Here is a 12,794-nt window from a genome sequence, read left to right on the forward strand (position 1 = left end):
TTCTTTTGCCAAAGTTTTTCAGGGAAATAGGAGTGTAAGTATCATTTTAAAATGATATACACATTTACAGAGATTCTGCCTTAAAGTGCTTCTATGCTCTCTGCTTTGGTGTTCAGCTCAAAACGTTGCTATAAGGACAATTGTCCATGAAGTAGTTTCTATGGCCGTGTTTCTGAAATGCGGCCACCGTGATCACATGCAGCCACCAGGGGCTTTTCTTGCAGCCACAGCCTCCTGGGCTGTGATGGGGCCGGGGGACAAAGTAGTGGCCCCTCCCTGTTGCTCCTGGATGCCACCGCCTTGATGTTGGTTGCTGGGGCTGCCATCAGGGGTTGAGTCCTGTCCCCCCCTCTGGAGACATCTGGGTCACAATGCCGGAGAAGCAGGCAGTCAGTGAGTTCCTCACCTTCCCAGAGGCAGTTGGGCTCATGCTTTGGGCTTCAGCCCTGGGTTGGTGGGGTGGCGGGCTCCGTCTGCACAACTTCGGGCTCTGTCCCCAGGCCCTGTTCCCCAGCTATGGGGCTTCAGGCTCCAGCCCCCTGTTGCCTCACCTGGCCCTCCATTCAGGGCTTAATTTGTCCCCAGGCTTGCCAGGGCTTAATAATTGATATTAACAAACATAGAAGTATCACTTTTCACAACAGACTTACTAGCTAGCAGTAAATAAATTACAATGATTTGGATGTGTATATGTGCATATTTATTTGTTTTTCCTAAAGCTCATTAAAGTATTTTAGGAAAAAGTATGAGAACAGAATACCAAAATATTTGTCCTGAGAACCCTTGGTATCACAACTTGTACTTATCCTCTATAGCAGTGGTTCCCAAAATTTTTCCGCTGCTTGTGCAGGGAAAGCCCCTGGTGGGCCAGGCCGGTTGTTTACAGTACTTCCCTCAGCAGCCAGTACTTCCCTTGGCCCGCACCGCTTCTATCAGCCCCCATTGGCCTGGAGCAGCAAACCGCGGCCACTGGGAGCCGCGATCAGCCGAACCTGCGGTCTCGGCAGGTAAACAAACCGGCCTGGCCCACCAGGGGCTTTCCCTGCACAAGCAGCGGAACAAGTTTGGGAACCACTGCTCTATAGTATCTCTCTCTCTCTCTCTTTTTTTTTTTTTAAACTAGTGATGCCACAAATGTTAAGTTATGTAGCAAAAATGGAGAATAAGGTCATTTTATCGTGAGTCTCTTACAGACGAGAAACGTGAAACTTTTTAAACTCTGTAACATCAGTGATAAAATGTAAATGTGATTCTTTTCCCCCCCGTTTTTTCCCCTCAAATCTAATTATACCATCTCTCATTAGTGGTCAAACTCTGCCTATTTGAAGGTGGCATAGAACTGTCATAAGTGCCAATTTGTGCTAGAAAAGTTTAAATATTTAAAAATGGCAAAATGTGATCTGCTGGATAGGCCATTAAATGTGATATGTAAAGGTATATAATATTGGCTTAACCCAGAAGCAACCCATGGTAGGGACACAGGGTCATGTACCCCCCCAGCACCCCGATTTGCTGCTTGGCTTGTATTGAGTATGCTCACATGGAATGAGCATGTTCAATAACCTCTGCTAAAGTTATTGCCCTCTCTGCCCTCTCCCCCAACCCCCACTCCCAATATTGGCAGGTACGGGTCATCTCTGCTATAACCAGCTAAAAGCTGTTTTTAAATTCCTTTTGAGTCAGTCCAGGTCTGATGTAAATGAAGTTCCTAGTTATTTGAACTTGTATACATAATTCTGCATTTTACATGGAGCATAAAGCTGGTAATGGTGATAACCAAATGGGAACAACTAATAAAGTTTAAACAGCTGTTCTGTATTGTAGTGTTGTTTGCTGTAAGATAACAAATGTCCCCATAGTGCCATGATAAGGAAGTGCATCTTATATTCACATTGGCGAAGGCTGGCAGGAAATTTTTCAGACACAAAATTCACACAATACGTTCACTGGTTGCACCTTCTACATATCTAAGATTGAGTTCTAGATTCCTTCTTAGAGTACCTCCCTTTGCAGTTACTTGTAATGTTCTCAAATTCCTTTTGGATGAAACTTTGGTCCAGGGCAACCATAGAAAGATGAAATTGGTTCTGAAGGTTTAAGCAAAATTGTATGAGTCACTTCTGAATTATGCAGGTATGCGGACTCCATCCCTATTGTGGTTCAAGGAACTACTTGTCTTTGGCAAAACTTGTAAACTCCCACAAGATGGATAACTCCAGTTTATTTCTTTTAAATCACCGAAATTAAATGCTAGAAACTAGCGTTAATGTTACTTGAATAAGCAATAAAGTGTTCAGTTTGAGGGGTGGGAGAGGTGGTGCAAACTCTATTCCTATATGTAATTGTGAAAATTCAGAGTAATACTATCTCAGGGATATAACAGTTTTTCCAAATAACTTTTAATTTTGGAAATTCCTGGGGAGTGTTCATAAGGGCTTGATTTCTCATTTTTAAGATTACACCAATACTCATTTTAGAATTTTTTTTATATCAAAAGATGCATAAACCTATGTTGGTGGTTTTTCTTTTGGTAACATAATCCCGATTGGTTATAGCTTTTTCCCCCTTTATCCTTTAGAAGGATGTATATGGCTGAGTAGTTGGTCTGAGAAACCACAGTAATCAGGATCTTGTTAATTAAGGAAGTTATGAAAACTACTTTCCAAGGATGGAAAGAGAGAGGGAAAAGTGAATTTAATTACAGTGAGCACTGGCAGTTTTAGAACCCATTAGGTGCAAACTATCAACATGTATGTGTGCGCCACTGTGAAGTCAAATCTAGAGACATAGGAAAGACTAAGGCCTTGTCTACACTACACAGTTTTGTCAGGAAAAGTCAGCTTTTGTTGACAAAACAGTGGAGGTATACACACCGAAATGCTCCTCCCGCCGATGTAACTCCCCTGCTATGCCGACATCTTTAAACCACCTCAGTGAGAGGTGTAGGGCTTATGTCAGTGTAGTTAGGGCGATGCAGTGTTTGTGTAGACTCTGCATTCCTTACATTGGATGTTGGCTGTTATTACAGCAGTGAAATTGACAAGAAAGCTGGGCAGCTCTACCCAGCTGCCCCCCACTCTCCTAGAGAACTGGGTGGCTGGACCCTGCTCCTAGCTGGGAGCTGACACAAGAAGCCTGGGTGGCTGGACCCCACTTCCAGGTCGGAGCCTGTGGGGAAGTCGGGCTTCTGGCAGGGAGCTACCAGCGGGGCTGAGAGACTGGGCTCTCAGTTTCCATATTGCCCTTCTAAGGCTATGTCTACACTAGCACTTTTGTCAACAAAACTTTTGTTGGTCAGAGTTGTGAAGAAAACACCCCTGACCAACATAACTTTCACCGACAAAAGCACCGGTGTAGACTCTCCCACCAACATAGTTACTGCTGCTGGTTGGGAGGTGGCTTATTTACAGTAGGACCTCAGAGTTACGAACACCAAAGTTACGAACTGACTGGTCAACCACACACCTCATTTGGAATTGAAAGTACGCAGTCAGGCAGCAGCAGTGAGAGCGGGGGGGAAAAAAAAGGAAAACACAGTACAGTACCTTGTTAAACATAAGCCACTATATTAAAAAAAAGGAAAGTTTAAAAAAAATTGACCATATAAGGAAACTTTCTGTGCTTGTTTCATGTAAATTAAGATGGTTAAAAGCAGCATTTTCCTTCTGCATAGTAAAGTTTCAAAGCTGTATTAAGTCACTGTTCAGTTGTATACTTTTGAAAGAACAACCATAATGTTTTGTTCAGAGTTATGAACATCTCAGAGTTACGAACAACCTCCATTCCCGAGGTGTTCGTAACTCTGAGGTTCCTACTGTATGCTGGCGGGAGAGCGCTCTCCCACCAGCATAGAGTGGCTACACAAGAGACCTTACAGCGGTTCAGGTAATTGGTCCTGCTTTGAGCAGGGGGTTGGACTAGTAGACCTCCTGAGGTCCCTTCCAACCCTGATATTCTATGATTCAGCTGTGCCGCTGCAAGGTCCGTACTGTAGACATAGCCTTAGAAAACTGTTTTTAGTGGCAGAGGGAAAGGTTAGTGCATGAATATAGTCAAGCCTGTTACAGACTGCATGTGGTCAGTGGTTTGGCTGAATGTAGGTGGCTCACTTCCTGTCACTGTTTGAAAGTATAGGGCTTTGTTTGTGTGTATGTCATGAGTAGAGAGCTGTTAAAAATGAGACTGTTCTTCTTATGTTGTTTTTGTGCACCTATTCAGCAGTTGCTGTGCTTTAGTAATTCATTTTCAGTGTGTAGTTCAGGTATTGAAAAGCAATTGAGCACTGTTAGCATCAAAATGAGTAACGAAAAGGTTTTGAAGAGTACTGTTACTTTGACATAGAAACTGTTCCTGCTGACAGCATTATTTTATAAAGAGATGCTGTCAAGTATTTTACTGGGATCCATTGTCCCCTCTTTACTACACATAACTGTAGAATTGTTTTCACAGGGAGGGGAATATAGACTGTTTTTCTCTTAATCTTTAAGGTTTAACATGTATTTTAAATTTAATATTGTCACAGAACAATTTGAAAAACACAAAGCCCAATATAACTTTTATTACAACTTTTTACTTTTCTCTTGTTTAAGTACCCTCTTAGAATCTTGAAAATGGCATTTTTCTTTACCGGTTTGTCTTTTTACCTATTTGATTTCTCCCTCCTTTCTTCCCCATTGTGTCTAACAGAGCTTGAAATTAACATAGGTTTTTTTGTTTACTTGCTAAGGTCCAAGCATCATAGAAAATGCCAGCAGAGCTCTGGGAATAGTTAATTTTCTAGCTGCTGCTGCTGCAGAGGGAGTATAAGGACCCAACGGATTCTTGTTTAACAGAAATAGTACTACTTTGATTGTAATTTCAAAAAACTCTGTGACAGAGCAGTAGTTTTTATTTTATTTCTTTTAATCCCCTTTCACCATAGTTGTATTTAATCCTGAAAAAAACCTGTCTGCCATCTTCATGGAGGAAAGATGACTGCATTCAGAAGTGGGTGAAGTAATCTCTCTGTGCACAAAACCCAGTTCTGCAAGGGGCTGAGTACTTCTTGCCATAAGAGTTGACGGCACTGATCACCTTTCATGGAAGCAATCAAGACCCTAAAGGATCAGACCTATAGTCTGGAAAGATTATGGCATGCTTTCATAGAATCATCATAGAATATCAGGGTTGGAAGGGACCTCAGGAGGTAATCTAGTCCAACCCCCTGCTCAAAGCAGGACCAATCCCCAACTAAATCATCCCAGCCAGGGCTTTATCAGACCTGACCTTAACCTCAAAGGAAGGAGATTCCACCACCTCCCTAGGTAACCCATTCCAGTGCTTGACCACCTTCCTAGTGAAAAAGTTTTTCCTAATATCCAACCTAAACCTCCCCCACTGCAACTTGAGACCATTACTCAGTGTTCTGTCATCTGCTACCACTGAGAACAGTCTAGCTCTATCCTCTTTTTGGAACCCCAATTCAGGTAGCTGAAAGCACCTATCAAATCCCGCCTCATTCTTCTCTTCTGCAGACTAAATAATCCCAGTTCCCTCATCCTTGCCTCATAAATCATGTGGTCTAGCCCCCTAATCATTTTTGTTGCCCTCCACTGGACTCTTTCCAATTTTTCCACATCCTTCTCGTAGTGTAGGGCCCCAGACTGGACACACTACTCCAGATGAGGCCTCACCAATTCCGAATAGAGGGGAATGATCATGTCCCTCGATCCGCTGGCAGTGTTCCTACTTATACAGCCCAAAATGCCATTAGCCTTCTTGGCAACAAGGGCACACTGTTGACTCATATCCAGCTTCTCAGCCACTGTAACCCTTAGGTCCTTTTCTGCCGAAGTGCTGCCTCGCCACTCGGTCCCTAGTCTGTAGCAGCGCATAGGATTCTTCCGTCCTAAGTGCAGGACTCTGCACTTGTCCTTGTTGAACCTCATCAGATTTCTTTTGGCCCAATCCTCTAATTTGTCTAGGTCCCTCTGTATCCTATCCCTACCCTCCAACATATCTACCACTCCGCCCAGTTTAATGTCATCTGTGAACTTGCTGAGGGTGAAATCCACGCCATCCTCCAGATCATTTATGAAGATATTGAACAAAACAGGCCCCAGGACCGACCCTTGGGGCATTCTGCTTGATACTGGCTGCCAACTGGACATGGACCCATTGATCACTACCTGTTGAGCCCGATGATCTAGCCAGCTTTCTATCCACCTTATAATCCATTCATCCAGCCCATACTACATTAACTTGCTGGCAAGAATACTGTGGGAGATACAAGCTTTGCTAAAGTCAAGGAATAACACGTCCACTGCTTTCCCCTCATCCACAGAGCCAGTTATCTCCTCATAGAAAGCAATTAGGTTAGTCAGGCATGACTAACCTAATTGGAATCTTTGGATGAAAAGAATTATATAAATTAACAGGGTTATTTCCCCCGCCCCCAATCAGTCTCTTTAATCTGCTTCTTAATGTGTATCTCACCATCAGTGTTCCCAGAATAGAAAGTTGGGTAGCAATCCTGCAAATCCTAATCCCAGAAACAGTCCTGTTGGAGTCAATGATTCTACTTGTGTGAAAATGGGTTGCAGATTTTGTTAAGAATGTTTGCTACCCACAAAAACAATTATGGAACATTATTTGAAACATAAAATAAAGAGTTCTTGAAATCTTCAATGTGCAAATGTTTGCAACATTCTTCAAGTTAAAGTTTTTTTTAAATAGAAGTAATTATAAACTTGTATTTACAAACTGTGCATTCAGAAAAGTGAGTAAAGGCATGTCTAGACTTGGGAAATAGATTGCACTGTAAAACATGTTAGTTAACATGTATTAGCAGATTATTAAACACAGTCTGTTTTCCCAGTCTAGCCTAGTCCTTCCAGGCTGCAGAACAAAGAGTGCTAATGACCAGTAGTTCTTTTTAAGCACATTTGGTGTTGATATTTGGTAGAGTTACTTGAAACGTTATGTACATATGTGTATGAAACCCAACATAAGTGAAAACGGTGGGAGAATCTGTTTAAGGAGACTATCAGTGTTTTAGAGTAGCAGCCGTGATAGTCTGTATTCGCAAAAAGAAAAGGAGTACTTGTGGCACCTTAGAGACTAACAAATTTATTTGAGCATAAGCTTTCGTGAGCTACAGCTCACTTCATTGGATGCATTCAGTGTTTTATCATCAGATGTTACAAAAGTTCATATTAACTTATATTCGTATGTAACATTTTCACTAACAGCATTACAACTATGTATTTTATTTTATGAATTCATAATTTCCACTCACTGTCCTGATTTTGGTTTTGGTCCAATCATTTGTTTATACCTATATTTATAGTAACAAAGGCAGTTCCACAAGAAAATACAGATGACTGCCTACTAGTATAAGTATTCATATAATAAAATTCTGCTGTATTTTTTCAGAGATACTTACGCAAACTACAATTTCTATATTAGTTGTAAAAAAATAATGTAAAATGCATTATGTGCTTATGTCCATAGTATCCATAGGTAATTATGCATAAAATTAATGGGGAAAACAAAAATAATACACATTTTAAAAAAATTTATAACTCAGCATAAAAAGTCAGAAAATGGGATCACATTGTTTTTGTATGTGTGTGCATGCAAATCTACAGATAACTACATTAATTGAGTTTTACTTTCAAGCACATAATGATGAAAGTAATAGACAGTTTTTGTGTGTAAATATGAAGTGTTTGATGTCTGGTGGCTGCAGTTTTTTCATATTGATTACCATATTTAACCAGATATATGAAATTTGATATCTTTCTTATTTAAATTTACCTTACACAAACTTTTTTTTCCATATATTTAAACATGTTGCCCAGCTGGTACCTGCTCCCCAAGATAAGGATTTGAGGGGAAAATGGTAACCAGGGAGTTTCAAAGTAAAAGAAATGAAGGGCTCAGTTCTGAGCCAGAGTTCTTATATCATAACGCACAGATATGTAGCATGGTGCTCTTGGCAATACCAAAACATGACAACTGATGAGCTTAAACCTGCTTTATTTGTTTTTAATTGGTTTCCATACAGTTATTTTGGCAAGAAAAAGGGAACTATGTGAATGCAGCAGATCTGAATACACTTGAAATAATAGGAAAACTATTCTCCCAGAATTTATCATTCATAGTAACATCAAAGTCAATCTCCAAAACTTTGCTGAACATTTGTAGTTTTGTCTTTTTAAATGTAATTACAAGTCAGTGAAATTTAATTACTTAAAATTGTGTAGCTTGGACCATATTTTTAATATAAAATCCAGAGAAGTCTGTATAGAACTTCAGTTACAAATTAAGTGGTTTGGAGGGCTGTTTTTTCTAAATAGGTTTAGATGACTCCAGTTTGCCTTACCCTTATCTTGTGCAAACATAAAATGTGATGATATCTTAATGTTTAAACAATTGTTAATGATATATTATTAAGTTGTTACAAATACATTTTGGAGGGAATTTGCAGTAAATGATAGTTGTCAAATTCTGGTATTGGTGAAGAAACCAAGGAGTGGTAGAAGACTAGTGGTGGTTTAGGGATGCTGGCCTGGCAGAAGGATGGAGTTGGCTAACAAATTAAGTAGAGGCTGCCATGTTCATTTAAATATCTAAAGTTTTTCTGTGAGCTGTATTTCAGTTTGTATTTTTTGTCCTATTGTTGTGGAAATACAGTGATTAATGCCATGTCTGAATATTTGATGTTTTGATTGTAGAAGTTGGAGACCTGAGGGAGCTGCAGACCTTGGACATTTCAACCAATCGTTTGATAGCTTTACCTGAAAGGCTACATATGTGCCTTTCTCTGCAGTACCTGAGTGCTGATGGGAATTATCTGTGGTGTGTCCCCCGCCACCTCTGCCAACTCCCTAGCCTCAACGAGCTGTCCATGGCTGGAAACTGTCTTGCATTTCTGCCACTTGGTGAGTGACTGCCTTCCTTAGACAGCAGGGGGAAGATAGAAAAGAAAACAAGCATTGTAAAAGCCTCATTCTAACAAGTAGTGCTTTTGATCCATGATGTTTTATGCACAACCTCTGAATTATGGAAGCTAACACAGTGATCTGATTCTTGGGAAACTTGTTAGTAAATGGAAAAACAAATTAACTGTCTTAAGATTGTGGTTTCATGCCTGTTCAAAATGTTAGGACAGAGCAGTTCAGCTTGTTATATTTTAGCCGACTTACAAAGCAGAAGAACACTTTATAGACTAAACTAGTCTCATGCATAAATGTAGTATGGGGCGATCTGAATCCCATTGCTTTTTGTAATGGCTTATCTCGAACAGCTAGATCTAAAATTACCACTGAATCCTCATTTAGAGGTTTAAACTTGTCATGAAAACCCAGTAACTGTAAAAGCTTCATAGCACTAGAAATGTCAGCACTGCATATCTACATATCAAGAAATGTCAGTATTACATATCTACATATCCTAAATTTTAATGTGTCCCCAGCGTAGCATCTATTTTGATGATGTTGTACATGGGGACACACCAGGATAGCTGCAGGAGCCAAGGAGGCGAAACTACAGGTGTGTGGCCTCGTGTTATGGGGAGTGGTCTATACGTTCATGCAGACATCCTGCCTGACAAAGGTCTCTGCAGACAGTCTCATTCTCCCCTGTGTAGATTATTTTTACTTTTAGTGGGCTCTGTAAGGGCCCATCTCTGCTAGAAATGAGCACATACTAGTGCTGCTTTTTCATGTGTTTCAAGTTTGGTCTCTGGAAACAAGAAAAAAGCAATCAGATTTGGTCCACTGTGTGTGAATACAGTTACGTTAACCCACACTAAAAAATTAATAAAAACTGAGGTTGCTAAAAGTGATGATTGTTTCTCAATGAATTACATGATACAGATTGAAGATACATGGCACTGACTATTTAGAATATGGAAAGGTATGTATTCTTGGAGTTTTAAGGAGCTCTTTTCAGCATTACAGCTTGATAAGTATTATATTCAGGGACACCACGTCTCTGAAATAGAGATGTCATAGGAATGGTGTAGAAATACCCTGTCGACCACATGGCATTATGAGTCAAAGAAAATAAACCCTATGATACATCAGTCAAATCCTGCTGTGCTAACTAACAAGCAAAATAACTCTTCCATCAACCAAATATTCCTCCTTCTATAAGAACTTCTTCAGAAAAGAGAGAGGTGAGATTTTTTTGTTTTGTTTTTAAGCTTTGGAGAAACAAAATGCTGTTTAAGTTGAAATGTGGAACCCTACTGGGGTCAAATTGTGTACCTTTTAAATTCAGATGTTTTCCTTATTTGTTTAATGCTTTATCTGTGAGAAAGCAATACCTTGGATCAGCCACAGATCTGTATAATGTTTGTTTCTTTAGTTAAAAAGAAGGAGGTAAGCCCCTTAGAAAATGACACACCTTGCTTTTGCTTTATATTTAAGCTCAAATTCAAAACATAGTCTGTTTTAAAAGGAACCTTTAAAATAATGGGAAACATCAAAGACGGTCAGTTGACCTTGCTCAGTAATTCTTAACAACAGGAACTCACTGTGGAACATTTGGAGATAATTTGCTATCTGTGCATGTGGAATTGAATACTAAATCCTGGAGTTAAGAGGAAAAAGCAGCACAGAATAAATAGAAATGTTTAATTCCATCCTAAAGAATCAGAAGATTTCCAAATGGTGAAGATGTGGTGAAATACAGTGGAAAAGAGGATTGCCTCACTGAAAACAAAAAAATTATTTCTGCCATTTTAGGAAAAACTTCCATATGTGTGTCAGTATACTACATGCTTGTTGAAATATTTCAAGTTTACAGGCACAATTTGGGGGGGGGGGCGTGTTTGGTGTTTGTTTTTTGTTTGTTTGTTTGTTTTTTCAGCTCTCATATCTGGTGGCTGTGTTCTGCGTGCATCCTTGCAGCCTACTTCAGTTGCACATTTTATGACATCGAACATGGTGCTTATCGAACATGGTGTGGATATAAGTGCCTCAGAAATACATGAAAGCGAAAGGGAATGATTAATACATTTTAAAAGTAAGGTCTCAACATAACATTTGTATGGAAACCTGAATGGTGACTGTTGACCTGCATGGGCATTTCATGATGCTGAATACCCAGACTCCTCAGAGTTTGACTCTAGCATGAGTTACTTGCACAACTTGAAATCATGAATAAAGGCCCGTAATTCTCTTTCCTTAAACCCTTTCCTTATGGATTTTTATATAAGGTAGCCAGTGCTGCATAACCCGCGGACATTTTGAATGATATACTCTTAAAAATTTAGATACAGCATAAAATCTGCATCTTTAATCATTTCACAACTGGACAATATACAGTGGGTGTTACTAAGCATCCTTTTATATGAATGTTTAAAAAATACCTGATTTTAAGATTTCCTTAATTAAAACTGAGTGGTATAAGCTACTTAAATTATAGAAATAAAATTTATTTTCACTGTCATCTTTGACCTGCTTAGTTTAGACTACTTGAACCATCTGTCCTTTTGTTTTTGTTGGGACACCACATAGTAGACAGCATGTAAAGGCCTGGTAATAATCTCAGCATGTGGAGTTAGTCGTGATCAGTGATACTCATTTTGATTCTTAGAACATAAGAACTGCCATATTGGGTCAGACCAAAGGTCAGTGTAGCTCAGTATCCCGTCTTCTGACGGTGGCTAATGCCAGATGCCCCAGAGGAAATGAACAGAACTGGTAATCAAGTGATCCATTCCCAGCTTCTGGCAAACAGAAGCTAGGGAAACCATCCCTGCCCATCCAGACTAATGGTCATTGATGGACCTACCCTCCATGAACTTATCTAGTTCTTTTTTGAACTCTGTTACAATCTTGGCCTTCATAATATCCTCTAGCAAGGAGTTCCACAGGTTGACTGTGCATTGTGTGGAAAAAATACTTTTTTGTTTGTTTTAAACCTGCTGCCTATTAATTTCATTTGGTGACCCCTAGTTCTTGTGTTATGAGAAGGAATAAATAACGCTTCCTTATTTACTTTCTCCACACCAGTCATGATTTTATAGACCTGTATCATAATCCCCCCTTAGTCATCTCTTTTCCAAGATGAAAAGTCCCAGTTTTATTAATCTCTCCTCATATGGCAGCCGTTTCATACCACTGATCATTTTTGTTGCCCTTTTCTGAATCTTTTCCAATTCCAATATATCTTTTTTGAGATGGGGTGACCACATCTGCACGTAGTATTCAAGATGTGGGCATACCATGGATTTATATAGAGGCAATATGATGTTTTCTGTCTTATTATCTATCCCTTTCTTAATTATTCCCAACATTCTGTTCGTTTTTTTGACTACTGCAGCTGTACATTGAGTAAATGTTTTCAGAGAACTATCCACAATTACCACTCTTTCTTGAGTGGTAACAGCTAATTTAGACCCCATCATTTTATATGTATAGTTGGGATTATGTTTTCCAATGTGCATTACTTTGCATTATCAACATTGAATTTCATCTGCCATTTTGTTTCCTAGTCACCCAGTTTTGAGAGATCCTTTTGTAGCTCTTCGTAGTCTGCTTGGGACTGGAATATCTTGAATAGAATCATAGGACTGGAAGGGACCTTGAGAGGTCATCTAGTCCAGTCCCCTACACTCATGGCAGGACTAAGTATTATCTAGACTAGGGGTGGGCAAACTTTTTGGCCCGAGGGCCACATCGGGGTGTGAAACTGTATGGAGGGCCGGGTAGGGAAGTCTGTGCCCCTCAAGCAGCCTGGCCCCCACCCCCTATCCACTCCCTGACTGCCCCCCTAAGAACCCCCGACCCATCCAACTCCCC

At 40.0% G+C, this 12,794-nt stretch overlaps 1 protein-coding gene across 2 annotated transcripts in view; it reads left to right on the forward strand.

Moving 5' to 3' along the window:
- Nucleotides 1-12,794, forward strand: part of LRRC28 (leucine rich repeat containing 28) — an 89,042-nt gene that overhangs the window by 43,618 nt on the left and 32,630 nt on the right. For both annotated transcript variants that reach the window (XM_073304279.1, XM_073304280.1), the window contains exon 6: nucleotides 8,718-8,924. In XM_073304279.1, the coding sequence (XP_073160380.1) occupies nucleotides 8,718-8,924 (207 nt within the window). The remainder of the gene's footprint in view (nucleotides 1-8,717; nucleotides 8,925-12,794) is intronic.

The sequence above is a fragment of the Lepidochelys kempii genome, chromosome 10, assembly GCF_965140265.1.
Source record: "Lepidochelys kempii isolate rLepKem1 chromosome 10, rLepKem1.hap2, whole genome shotgun sequence".
In the NCBI taxonomy this organism is placed as follows: Eukaryota; Metazoa; Chordata; order Testudines; family Cheloniidae; genus Lepidochelys; species Lepidochelys kempii.